Genomic DNA, 14624 nt, shown 5'->3' with positions numbered 1-14624 from the left:
TAACTCAAATAGACGAAGTTTCATGGAGCCAGTTTAGCAACCAAGAGGTTTGCAAGAGCAACCAAGGAAATAATTTGCTCACATTATAAGATACGTTAAAATGAGTCAGCTTTCCCGTAAATACAATTCTGTTAGTGTGTAAACCTGACCTCTTTAAAAAAAATCCTCTAGCGATGATAAAATTTGGGTCTCCTCCCCTCTACCCAGCTCCGTTCCCAATGAGCGGGCGGCGGCACTGACGTAGCTGTGGGTTTGTTATCATTCCCTGAAGATGGCGTCGATCATGGAAGGGCCGCTGAGCAAGTGGACCAACGTTATGAAAGGATGGCAGTACCGATGGTTCGTGCTTGACTACAACGCGGGCCTACTCTCTTACTACACGGTGAGTGTATTCGAGGTGACTCAACAAGGTCGGTCGGGGCTTGTGGTGGAAGCTGTAGCTGACTGGGTCTGTTTGTGTGCGAGGTTTCTCGCCCGCCCGCTCGCCCACCCTCCTTCCCTCACGGCGGACTACGTTCCTGCATCACACCAACTTGACAGCGCGGCGAGCGAGGGCCCGGGCCCGAGCGGGTGGCAATGGGGCGCGTGTGTGGCGCCACTACTGTCCAACCACATTCCCAGCTCGTCAAGGCGGCCTGTGAACTCGGTTGGACCGGCCAATCAACGTGGTAAATGGGCGGGACCTCTAGTTGAAGGGCGAGTTAGGCTGGTCGGTGAGGGTAGGTTATGCTTTATGATAACGGAGTGGGGCCCCCATAAGGCGATGGCTTGTGAAACAAGGATAGGGGTTTTCATACGAGTGTGCAAAGTGCTTTGTAGGGTGTGGTAATTCCACAAGAAAACAATCTTCACCCTTTTGAAGCGAATGACTTGCAGTCCAAGGATGTTATCTGATGTTCGTTTATTATCGGGACCCGATATTCACGCTAAAATGTTTGGCAACCCTGTTCCCTTTGATTGTTTATAAACACATTACATATTTTTTTAGTTTTCCTTTCGTTACGTACATAATAAAAAAAACGTGCGATAAATATTTGTAAAAGCAAAGTGTTATAACTTAGCGATTTATATTTTAACGTTTGTAAAAACAAATGTAATTTCACTGAATGCGAACAAAATGTTCCCAACAATTCTGCAAAGTTCACAACATTCTGAAAAGCTAAGGAAGAAGAGATCGAAGAATTGTTCTTGTGATGTTGCAACTGTCTGTGTGTTGCACATGTCACGTTAATGGATAGTTAAGATATGAAAAGCCCATGGTTATTTAAAATGACTAAATTTTCGTTTAAAGAGTTGATTTAAAACGCTATATTGATTCTTTTTATCTAAACTGGTGCGCGATGAACACACATTATTTCCTCACTTTGGGGCGGCCAATCTTTGAAGTTCTGTAACAGGCTGTGGAGATTCAGTTATTGCTGACTTTTAATTCTGAGACTGTTTGATTTCTGGATACGAAAGAAATTGATGTATATAGCTGCTTTGATCTTGTTGAAAGGCAGAGTTGGCTTGAGAAACGGAAGGTGCTACACCTGGTCCAGTTATTTGTCTCTCCTTTCCAGGAACTGATTATTTTGGCTTTCAATAGCTAAATGATCACGGGTTATCAATACATCTGATTTATCCCTCTTCTTTAAAACCTTTGACTAGCAATTATTCAGTGTTCTGCAAAAAAAAACATCTATTTGGTGTTCAGTTAATTCCATATTTGTGTGTGTGTATAATATCTTTGAAATCTTCAGATCATTTAGTGGTTATGATGATTGTAAATGATGGTGGGTATTATTTTGCATGAGTAGGTACAACCTCCTTAATTTAGTATGTTGAATCCTAAATGGATCTATAGTGAATAATTACTTTTAATCTCAAGTATATATGTTGGAGTTAAGTTCTTTCATAGCAGTAATTTTGATAAATGTTTGAAATATAATGGCATGTAAGGTCCGAGGCTGAGTGCTAGATGTGCGATTAGTATAAATGGGTACTTGATGGCCAGTATGGATGTGGTGAACCAAAGGGTTTGTTTCCAAGCTATGTGACATTGTTCATCCCCTAGACTAATCTATTCATGAGGTTGATCATATTGGATGAATGACAGAATCCAGTGTGTATATATGATATGGATTTGACATGTTAGGCCATTATGTATGTGGTTTGCGTAATATTTTGGTGGAGGATAATGACTTCACTGTCTGATGGGCCAAGGAGGGAATTAAAACTCACAAAGTGATGGATGCTGGCACGTGAGAAGATGCAGTCAAGAAAAAAAAATCATAGTATGGCCCAAGAATTTTTGAATTAACATGCAGAATTGCCATTTGTTAATTAAGACCACGGTAGTGCCAGTTTGCTCTGTTTCCTTGCTCCTGAAATGTATGATTCAAAATCTCCAATGTTTCATTTCGGTTTAATCAACTACTTGCTCAATTATATTACATCTTCAGTATCTCCCCGCTCTAATATTGTTCATTAATATAATGCACAGAATTATATATAGTATTTCAGATGTGGTCAAAAACATTGTTCATAGAATCAGCAGTTACAGTAAGGGTGAGACCATTTGGTGTTTTTGAGTCCATACCAGTGATACGCAAAATAAATCCATTTAGTCCCTCTCACTAACTTCACCAACTATTTTCTTTCTAGTACCTATCCTTTTCATCAGTGCAATTGAATCTGTGTCACTACTACCCCTGGCTGTGTATTGCAGTGGTAAATGACAAGTTCTGTTACAAATCAAAATTTGTCTTTCTCATTTTATTTTTGGTTTCTTTACCAATCACCTTTGTTCTGCGTAGTCTGGCTTTTGATCCCTTTATCAATGGGAACTGTCTCTCTGTCTCTGCTCTCCTATATATCCTTCTAAAACCTTTATCAGATTGCCTCACAACCGTCTCTATTCCAAGGAGAACAAGCCCAGCATCTTTAGCACATTACTAAAGTCTCTGAGCCTTGGAATAATTTTGATAAATCTCTTCTGCACCTTATCCAACACCTTCAAACTTTCCTAAAATGGGCAGAATGCACAGATTGTGTCAAATGCAATGACATTTTTGCTTCTCTCTTTAGCATGTATTTGTGTAAAATAGTGCACCATTTGTCTCTTTTTTTGTTCTATCTGCATTTGTTTCTTATGTAAAGGTTCATATTTTGTACACTAAACCCTTTTGGTTCTGTACTTGATAATATCGATGACAGTTTTTTATGCACTTTTCTTTACAAAGTGTAATATTGGTGCCAGTCTATCATTGGATGATTGACACAAAAAGCTGGAGTAACTCAGCAGGACAGGCAGCATCTCTGGAGAGAAGGAATGGGTGATGTTTCGGATTGTGACCCTTCTTCAGACTTTACTATCATTGAATGATGCACTCTTATTTATAATTTCAATCTCTAATAAGATTCTAAGTATTGAAATCATTTGCTGCAGATTAAATTGATGCACTGTATCTGCAGAAGTACCTTTTGCATAAATGTGAAAGTGTGCTAACAATAAAGCACCATAGTTTAGTTGGGTATTTGAAAATGTTACATTCTTCAGTGCAGTATCTGTCGTCTCAATGTAACCAAATATTGTATCAGCCAATATTTGTATATTATTCCTTCTGCGCATCTCACACAATTTTTGAATGCATTATTATACAGAAGTTAAAATACAAGCTCTTTTAACAAGCACTAGATTCTGATGAGAAGTACCATTCCCTTGCTTATCTTTTTGATAGTTTTATTTTTATTAAATGCATGGCTTTGGTACCAATTAGTAAGTGGGATTTTTAATTATATCTGTCTTTGATTTTTCACCAGTATATATTCAAACTGATTTTGTATTTTCCACTTCAAAAACTTTTTATCCAAGAGCTCCACTGTCCATATCATGGCTCATAGCAAGCTTCAATCATTGTCACAAATCCATATTGTTTCCCAGTCCAGATTCTCATTTTTTTAAAAATTCTCGTCAAGCTTTTGCTCAAATCTGTCCAATACTTTGTCACATCTTAACTTTGTGATTCCCTCAACTCTGCTGCTTTTTGAGAATTCTGCTTTCTAATTCTCCCCATTTGCACATTCTCTGCTATCCTTTAAAAGGTCTTGAGTGATCGTGGCAGAGTTAGGCCATTCAGCCCATCAGGTCTATCCTGTAATTCAATCATGGCTGATCTATCTCTACCTCCTAACACCATTCTCCTGACTTCTCCCCATAACACCTGACACCCGTACTAATCAAAAATCTATCTATGCTATAGAAATATCCATTGACGACCTCCGTAGTGTTCTGTGACAATTAATTCCACCGATTCACCACCCACTGACTAAAGAAATTCCTCCTCATCTCCTTCCTAAAGGAATGTCCTTTAATTCTGTGGCTATGACCTCTGGTCCTGGACTCTCTGACTAGTGGAAACATCTTCATCACATCCACTCTATCCAAACCTTTCACTAATCAGTAAGTTTCAATGTGGTCCACCCTCATTCTCCTTAACTCCAGTGAGTACAGGCCCAGTGCCATCAAACGTACATCATATGTTCACCCATTCATTCCTGGGATCATTCTTGTAAACCCCCATCTGGACCCTCTCCATAGCCAACACATCCTTCCTTGGATATGGGCCCAAAATTGTTCACAATATTCCAAATGCGGCCTGACCAGTGCCTTATAGCCTCAGCAGTACAATCCTGTTTTTGTATTCTAGTCCTCTTGAAATGAATGCTAGCATTGCGTTTGCCTTCCTTACTACCGATTCGACTTGCAAATGAACTTTTTGGGAATCCTGCACCAGCGTTCCTAAGTCCATTTGCACCTCCAATTCCTGGATTCTCTCCCCATTTAGAAAATAATCGACACCTTTATTCATACTACCAAAATGCACGACTCCACACTTTGCTACACTGTGTTCCATTGCCACTTCTCTGCCCACTCTCCCAACTTGTCCAAATCCTTCTGCAGAGTTCCTGCTTTCTCTACAATACCCGCCCCTCCACCTATTTTTGTTTCTTCATTATCTGATAATTAACACTATTGGATATATTACTGTTAATAATGATACTAGGAGAGATGGCTGAACTTTAGTTTAAGTTCAGTTTTAGAGAAACAGCACGGAAACAGGCCCTTCGGCCCACCAGGTCCACACTGACCAGCGATCCCCATATATTAACACTATTCTACACACTAGGGACAATTTGCACTTGTATCAAGTCAATGAACGTACAAACCTGTACGTCTTTGGAGTGTGGGAGGAAACCGAAGATCTCGGAGAAAACCCACGGGGAGAACATACAAACTCCAGAAAGACAGCACCCATAGTCGGGATCGAACCCCGGTCTCCGGCGCTGCAAATGCCCTACTGGAAATTTCTTTAAAATAACCACCACTGAATTACCCATGGCTGGGGGGGGAGGGGAGGGAGGAGGGGGGAGGGAGGGGGGAGGGAGGGGGGAGGGAGGGGAGGGAGGAGGGGGGAGGGGGGGGAGGGGGGGAAAGGAAAGAGTTCTTCTTGCAATATAACTGTCTAGTGTCACCCCTGAGTATACTCTGCTCTTGACCAATAGTTTTAAAAAACTTGGCTGTGAACAGGTTAAGTATTTTGTTTGATTTGTATATTTATCATGGATTGCAAGTTGAGCTTGCAACACGTATGCTGCAATTTGGTTTTACTATAATGGAGTGATATTGTTGTATCGGGGAGTAAATTCATCTTTCTTTTCAATTTATTTCCCATTACTCAGTATTGTAAGGATTTTGTCTGTATCATTTTGCACCTTACAGAGAAAAAAGATCCATTATGCATTTGATAGAATATCCATTGAACCTGTATATCATTTATTCTTGATAGGAAATTTCATTGGAATTTTTTGGTAGCTTATATTTCACCAGATTTTACCTTGGCCATTTGCTCCATACTGCTTAATACAGCCTCATAATGGTGCAGCTGGCACAAGAAATACAAGTAGAAGTAATGCATTCTCATTCATTGAAAAAGATCATGACTAATCCTCTACCTCCGCACAACCTTCCTGCACTAACACCATTCTCTTAATATTTAAAACATAATTTTGATCTCTATCCTGAATGTTCTTCTCGGCTGTCTTGAGTAGAGGTTTCCGAAACTTCACAACCCTTGCATCACTGACATTTATGGACAACCACTTATTTGGAGACTCTGATGCCACAACCAAAGAAAGTATCATTCATCTTCATATCAACTGTGCCAAGTTACCTGTAAGATTTTTATATGTTTCTAAGGGATCATCACTCATTTTTCCAAAAAGTACCAGCCTGGCCTGCATAATCACACCTTGTGACACGTTTTCAATGCTTGGGATAATTTTTTCTATCACATATATTCTTCCTTGGGAATGAACACCAGACATGCAAACAGTACTCCTGATCTGGTGTCATTAAACAATTTAAGCTAGCCATCTCTACAGTTGAATTCACATCCTCTTATTAAGGCCAGCAAATTGATAATCTTCCTAATTTCATGTGATACCTGCTTGTTAACTTTAAGTTATATGTGTGCAAGGACAGCTCAGCCCCTGTGAATTCCTTTCAATCTGTCACCATTTATGTTATGTTATGTATGAATTTGCTACTTTTCTTACCAAAATGGATGATTACACTCCCTTCCCTCTCCCCAACCATTTTCCATCTACCATGATCTCACTCATTCACTTAACCTATCCATTTCTCTAGAATTCTCCTGGCAACCCACTTACTTCCCAGATTTACACCAGGCCTTATCACCAAACTTGTCACCCTCTTCCAAATCAATGATATAAGTTATGATTCTAGTCACCTCAGCATTCTTTCCTATGGTAACACACTTGTCATGGTTTCCCAACTTAAATGCAGTGGGAATAGATGGACCACTGTAAATTTTCCCAGGTAAGTAGGTGAATAATACAATCAGGAAGAAGTTGAAAGGAATGTGGGAAGAATAAAAATGTATATTTAGGTTTAGTGTATATGGGTGGTTGATGGTTGGTGTGGACTTGGTGGGTTGATGGGCCTGTTTCTGTGCTGTATCTCGTGACTGGGAATTGCAAACTATAACTGGTTTATGAAGGTTTGTTTGTTTGCACCTTATTGATCACTTGTATTTATTTGAATTTGTAGCAAAATCTTTTTTTTAAAATGCTATCTCTTTTGAAGAATAAAATAAATTATATATACGTGTGAGTTGATAAAGCATTTGTTTAGCCACCAGAGAAGAATTGTGATTTCTACTAACATCAGAAAGTGGTATGGTCAAGATCTGAGCTGTCCATGGGTTATTTTTATAATATGTTCAAATTTGCAGAGTGAAGTATGTAATGTTCAGTAAATCTTCCTGAGGCTTGTTTGGATATCAATTGTGAGGGATTTTGTTTAACAATTTAGTAATTAAAAATGAGATCCCAAGAGTTGAATAACATCCATAATTTGATCTCTGCAAGTCAAACTTTTATGGTTGTTGTTTGTATAATTATTTGTAATAATACATGATTACTTTGGTATTGATTGATTTCTGGTTGCTTGTGCCACAATTATGATTTTTGAAGCTTGACATGTCTTATTATTGCCTGTATGATGAATTAGTTGGGCTTTGAACTGTTTAAACATTCTATTTTATTATGGAGTTATGCTGTACGTTGTAATAATCAATTGATAGCTAGCCATAAATCTTTAAGCTTTTTTGTGTAACTTTTGGCCCATCACGATGCAAATAAATATTATTAGCTCAAGTGATCAAAAAATTATCATAAATCAAAGGAAAGCTGAATAAAATCTTCATATTTAGTTATTTGGGATCTAACATATTAAAATCATTAATCATTCCAATTTTTGTTCAGTTTTTCGCCTTTTTTAATTTGCCTTTAATCGCACTGCAGATTTCATTCCTTTACAAGTACAATGGATGTTATCTTCAATATGTGACGTACCAGAGGAAATCTAGATAGATCAATCATGATGCATTCCTTTTTTCGTCTAACAAAAGCCTTTAACTCTTTTGATCTGTGCAAATGTTGATGCCTTCATAAATTTATTTCCATTCAGTGTCTGCTATATAATGTCATGCAATCTGTGGTCTTAACCAATGTGTCTACTGGTCAGATGCGTATCAAGCAAAGCCATATTTTCACCTGAACATTCATCTTGTTCTTTCATCATTGCTGTATCTGTCCTTTACCAAGGTTGTCACTGGATTGGAGCTGATATGTAAGACAATTGGAAAACTGTTCAATCAATGGTCTCCATTCCAGAACCAAGGTTGTCCTAACATTGGTCATTGAGCTGCAGTCTACTGTACAAGTGAGGCTCCTGCTGATTGTCACCGGAGGCTTGCACCCTTTTCAGGACAGACGGTGATAGTGATGTAACATTTGAATGATGGACGTAAAAGAAGTATGCAAAGAACATTTGGCCATGTGGATCTTTGGATGTTGAGCTCGGGTCACATTGACTTACCTATTGATGCATTTGAGAGAATGAACTGCAGAAAATATGTACAAAATAAAAGTCTTCTGCCAACCTGTTTCTGCTGCACAATGACAGCCTCTGACAATAAAAATCCACATTAATATCCTGGAAAATATATACCACTTCACAACATGGAAGGGGTGGAGAAAGGTGCAGTTTTTGATACCATGAAATGTTGCATAACAAAAGCATTTATTGAGCATGAAATTTGCCTTTTGGTTTCATGGGCATTGAATGAATGTTAAATGTCATGAACTCAAACTGAATATAAAGCTCATGGTTTGCTGTGCAACAGCAAACACAGTTGTCCTATATATTTCTGAGATGTGGACTGCCTAGAGTACTGAAGAGGGAGTATAAATGTTGTCTTATGATTCTATGCTTAGATCCATTGTTTGTCTGGTAACTAGATGCCTCAGAAGAAACAGTTCAAGAATGTTGTCAAATCATCTCTGAAAAAAGGTGTAACATCCCCATCAAGTGGTGTGGATCCCTGGCCCGTTATAATTAAAAATGGAGGAATATTTGCGATAACTGAGTTATCTTGCTAGAGGGATGCAAAAGCAAAGCAATGGGAAGAGTGCACCACCTGGCTATATCCCTTTTTTTTTTTTAATCCTTCAAATTGCTGTTGCATAGTGCCAAATTGCCCTTGCCAGCCACCTCTCAGCCAACTGAACTAGAATGGAAACAAGTATTACCTGACACTGAAATGACTGCTCAAGAAAGAGAAAGGTAATATTTGATTTGGATAGGTGAAGGAAAATTGGGGGGCATACATACAACTTCCAAAAGCACATATCTAGATTTTAGATCAAGAAAAAATTGTGGTGAATCATCAAGTTGAAATCTTAGAGTTAGTACAAGATTACTGCAAACTTTGACTGGGGTTTGAAAAACATCCTGGCTGTATGCTGCATCACAGTTGAGAAATGTATATAAAGGATATTGAGCAAAGTTTCCCATGGTCATTACAGTTTGTGGTTCGTGTTTTTATCCCCTTTGGGATGGGAGGGGAAATTTGGGTGACACTGCTTATTTTTGAAATTGTACCTGCATGTGCTTATTGGAGGGCGAAAGGTGTTCTGATTAAGATGTGTGTTTGCACCATGACCACTTGGAATTTATTTGGTGAGCTCTCATATCACTTGCCTATCATACTCCTGCTCCTATTTCCATGTTTCTATGGTTTCAAGTAACAAAATAAAATAAAGGTTGACATGATTACATTTCAGTCGTTTGCTTTTTATTGCTGCTTCAGTTTAATTTCTCTTTTATTGCCCCCTTCTTTTTCATCCTTTTAGCTACTCTTGTCTAGTATGAATTTTTGGCAACTTGTTTTCCTTCCTGAATTCATTTCTATTCATTTTCTGTTGCTCAGGAGGTTGTTGCAAAATTGCACTACATTAAATGGCTAGAATGCAGATATGCTCAGAAAACGTAGTGTTGCAATTGTTTCCCGAGAACGTAAACAATAATGTGGAATTCCATTGAGATTTTAAGAGAAAGAATATTAATTTTGAACAGAAGTCTGCTATTCAAAGTAGTTGCTGTTTGACATGCATGACACTCACAAGATTTTTTTTTCTCTTGGTATCGGAAGCTCTACCTTCTGAGGTAAAAAATCATTCTCTTTGTAATTTTTAATGGGTGGTTGAGGATAAGCAACTTGAAGGACTTTTAATAGTGTGCAACTATTTCCAAAGAATAGGCATAAGCATGATAAACAGAGTGTCTTCCTTCTGTAGAACAATTTTCTTTCATCCATGTATTACCATCACAGAAATGTTCTTGTTTACAAGGTTAAGGGAAAGTGTAATAATTTTTAGAAGGGCAATCGTTTAAAAGAGGGGAAAAGCTAGAGATGGTGCATCATTTGTAGATTTTAATGCCTCTGTCTTGAGACCTAACTACTTCAGTACACCTCTGTCGTCCAACCTTTATCAATTTTTATCTACCTTATTCTTCTGAGCTACTTTGGGGTTGTCAGTTAATCAAAGCCTTGGCTTTTTTTGACTTGTTTTCAAATCCCCTGTGTTTTTGCTTCCTCTCTGCTATTTTGTCTGACTACAACCCTCCATGATTGTGTTGCTCAATTCTGGCCTCCTTCCTTTCACTTTCTGCTGATGTACTAAATATTCCAGGGTATACTTAAGAGGAAAGTTAAAACAATAAAATTGATGTCAAACCACGTAAAGAGATATTGGGAGAGGAAACAACAAAAATTATGCGAGGCTGAAGTTGGCTTTAAGCAGCATCTTGAGGAAGGAAGAAAGGTAGAATGGCAAATAAGCAGATACACTAAATTTTGCAATTCCCTTCTCAAAGTATATCAGTGGCTGAACATCTATCTGGTATCTATTTCACAAAATGCTGGAGTAACTCAGCAGGTCAGGCAGCATCTCAGGAGAGAAGGAATGGGTGACGTTTTGGGTCGAGACCCTTCTTCAGACAGACTATCTATCTGGTATCAATCTGTCAAAATTCTCAATGAATTGGAATCTGATTAAAGGCCAGGGTGAGATGAATTACATGACCTGGAAAGTTATGGTGGAAGAGTAGATTGGATTAGGTCAGCAAATATTAAGGTAGCAAGGTGAATGGGTCTACATTAGTGGTTGACCTCATGTTTACAGAGGGTAGTAAAGTCTAAAAGTAACACAGGCATGGATGGAATTCAGTGGCAGATATGTCAAGGCAGCGACAAGGCCAAGTGATAAGGAAGTAGGAATAAATGGTCATAGTGATCACATGGATATGGTGTTCCTGGCTCATTTTGGTGTCAGAAATGACACTGTTCTTGTCCAATTTTTAAAGAGAAATGTTGTCCATTCATTGGATTTGGCCAATGATAATTAAGACCTTCATTCCATCAAAAGGCCCATGGCTGTACCAGCACATTGGAGGTAGTGGTGAATTTTAACATTGATTTGAACTTGCCAAGATGTGGCTGCCAAAAAATTGGACAGTAATTAAAGGTTAAGGTCCTGTCATGGACGTCTATGATCATGTTGCATCTCCAGGATGGAGGTAGAGAGGTTAATCACATGGTGTTAAAACAACAACAGGTTTGTCAGTGTCAACAAGCCGAAAGAGCTATTTATCAACTTCAGGAAACTGGGTTTGATACATGAGCCAGCATCATTGGTGCTGATGTGGACATGGTTGAGAACTTTTAAGTTGTGTGTAAATGTCACCAATAATTTATCCTAGTCCAACCACACTGATACTATGGCCAAGAAAGCAAGGTAACACCTCTATGTCTTCAGAAGACTAGGTAATTCAACAATGACATCAATTTCTACAAATGCAGCATCCTATCAGGATATAGCAAAACATGGTTTGGCAACATCTCTGCCAAAGATCATAAGCAATTGCAGAGTTGTGCTTGCAGCTCAATTCTTCACACAAAACAGCCTCTCCACCACACTCCATCTATACTTCATGCTAAACTGTTGGAAAGCAGCCAACATAATCAAGGACCAGTTAGACACAAAATGCTGGAGTAACTCAGTGGGTCAGGCAACATCTCTGAAGAAGGGTTCTGATCCAAAATGTTGCCTATCCATGTTCTCCTGGGATGCTGCCTGACCCGCAGAAATACTCCAACATTTTTTGTCTATCTTTATCTTACACTCTGGTCACTCCCTCTTTTCCTCACTCCCATTGGGCAGTAGGTACAAAAGGTTGAAAGCAGGAACTATGTTTATAAACTGTTTCTTCCCCGCTGTTATCGAATTACTGAACATATCTCTCATAAGCTAAGAGATACCCTCATCTCCAAACCTACCTCGAGGCCCTTAATTTAATAGTTTATCTGTATTTTCTCTGTAGCTGTAATGCTAACGCTGCAGCAGTATATTCTGCACTGATTATTTTTCACTTTGCACTCCTTTGCTCCTCTTGTGTGCAGGTTGATTATACTCTTAATGATGTAATTGCACACAAAGTTTTTCACTTTATTTAAGTACTGATGACAATAGTAAACCAATCCCAATGCTTTGCTTGCAGTTGACAAAATATTTGGATGTAGTTGCTATGCCGTGGATTCGTAGAGTGATAGTGTGGAAACAGGCCCTTTGGCCCAACTTGCCCATACCAGCCACCATATCCCAGCTACACAAGCCCCACCTGCCCACGTTTGGTCCATATCCCACCAAACCTGTCCTATGCAATTGTGAATTTGTTCCAACTGGTACAAAGTTGCTTGCACCACAGGTTTATAACAAACTTTGCGATACATTTTTAGCAAAATTCAGATTATCTCTGAAAATCAAACAGAGGCTACAAGATATGGCAAATTAATGTTTGTCAGTATACTTCTATAACAGCTGAAGAGTTTTAAGCAATATAACATGATTTCTTTATCATTTTTAAAGCTTGGTGATAACCATTAAAAGATGTTCTCAAAGCCTCCTTATAAAAAATTAAAGTGTATTGTCATATGCATGAGTATGATGAGGTATGGGTACAATTAAAAATCTTGTTTGCAACAGCATAATTGGCATGTAGATTCAAACAAACACTAAAATAAATTATACATAAATTATATATCCATTACACAAAATTCTAAAAAGATTGTTTAAAAAAAAAATAGGTTAGGGCAAAAACATAATTAGGAAAAAGAACAAGTCCATATTTGTCCAAAAGGTGGACTACAGTGTTTCATTGTCGAGGTAGAATTCAGATGGTGTAGATTGGTTCAAGAACCTGGTAGTTGTAGGAAAATAGCTGTTTCTGAATCTATGGTGTGAGACTTCAGGCTTCTATACTTCTTGTCTGATGGTAGCAGTGAGAAGAGAGTATGATTCTGATGGTGGAGATCTTTGATGATGGACTGCTATTTGGAAGAATGTTGGGGCATTAAGATGTGAGAAAAGGAAGACTGAGAGAAGTGGGAAGCAACTGTACTTTCAGTAATTTTATGGGAGTTGTGATACATGAAATGCCTGCTGAAACTGAACATCGAAAAAGACAATATTTCCTTCAGGAACCTTCTCTTTTTCCACATCAAATAATTTCATTTGTGTTTAAGAGGCTCTTTAACATAATTGTTCTGGCTCTTTTTTTTAATCTAACATGAGCTGTTCTTTGTTGCTTCAATTGGTATTAGAAACCAAGGTAAACGGCACATGGGCAGCACATTGGCGCAGCTAGAGACCCAGGTTCGATCCTGACTACAGATGCAATCTGCGCAGAGTTTGTATGTTTTTCCTGTGACCGTGTGGGTTTTCTCTGTGCTCTAGTTTCTCCCACGTTCCAAAGATGTATAGATTTGTAAGTTAACTGGCTTCTGTAAAGTTGCCCCTTGTGTGTAGGATGCGAAAATGGGATAACATGGAACTTGTGTATGGGTGATCGATGGTCAGCGTGGACTCGGTGGGCCAAAGGGCCTGTTTTCACACGGTATTTCCAAACTAAAGGCACTGCATTGTGTCTGTAAACATGCAGAAACGAAGGTAGAGAAAGCAATGTGCAGGAACAATTTAGTACACAAATCCTGATACTCTGAATAGCAACTCCAAATCCTGCTTTTATGACAACTAAATGAGTTTTTGTTTTCCTGTCTGAACTGCTCTTTAAGGGAAGTGTTAACCAAATTGATATTAAAGTATCAGATGGAGAAATGCTTTACAGGTTATCATTTATCCATGCGCTCTACATTTCAAAAAACAATAATTGCTAACGAACATGGTGGTAAGAATTTGAATTGTATGAATTTGATCTGCTTTATTTGTTATTGTACTTTAGAATCAGATCCACATTATATTTGTTTTTTTTTCCAGTCCAAGGACAAAATGATGCGGGGTTCCCGAAGAGGCTGTGTCAGACTGAGGGCGAGTATAACAAATTTCACTGTTGGTACATTCTTGGAATCTGATTGCTAATATATTTTAAAAAAACATGATATCATGTCCTTTTATTTTGTTTGTATATCTGTCATGGTTTCTCTATAATTTATTGCCCATCATTCTCCAGGCTATCTTTGGTTTCATCTTGTCTGTGAAATTATATTTCCTTCAAAATTGTTGGCTAATTAGTTTGCCTTTGAAAGGTCAGTACCAGAAGGGGAGTTAAACTGGTTAGATACCGGGAGATCCAGTAGGCCTTAGTGGACCTAGCACAAGTGTTTGGCAAAGCGGTCACTTAGTCTATGCTTGGTCTC

At 38.5% G+C, this 14624-nt stretch overlaps 1 protein-coding gene across 2 annotated transcripts in view; it reads left to right on the top strand.

Moving 5' to 3' along the window:
• The first annotated feature begins 259 nt into the window (after positions 1-259).
• osbpl9 (oxysterol binding protein-like 9) overlaps positions 260-14624 on the top strand; it is a 126169-nt gene continuing 111804 nt past the window's right edge. For both annotated transcript variants that reach the window (XM_078408541.1, XM_078408539.1), the window contains exons 1-2: positions 260-382; positions 14245-14295. In XM_078408541.1, the coding sequence (XP_078264667.1) occupies positions 272-382; positions 14245-14295 (162 nt within the window). In that variant the 5' untranslated portion in view covers positions 260-271. The remainder of the gene's footprint in view (positions 383-14244; positions 14296-14624) is intronic.

The sequence above is a fragment of the Rhinoraja longicauda genome, chromosome 11 (genome assembly GCF_053455715.1).
Source record: "Rhinoraja longicauda isolate Sanriku21f chromosome 11, sRhiLon1.1, whole genome shotgun sequence".
Lineage (NCBI taxonomy): Eukaryota > Metazoa > Chordata > Chondrichthyes > Rajiformes > Arhynchobatidae > Rhinoraja > Rhinoraja longicauda.
This window is presented reverse-complemented; position numbering and strand designations above follow the sequence as displayed.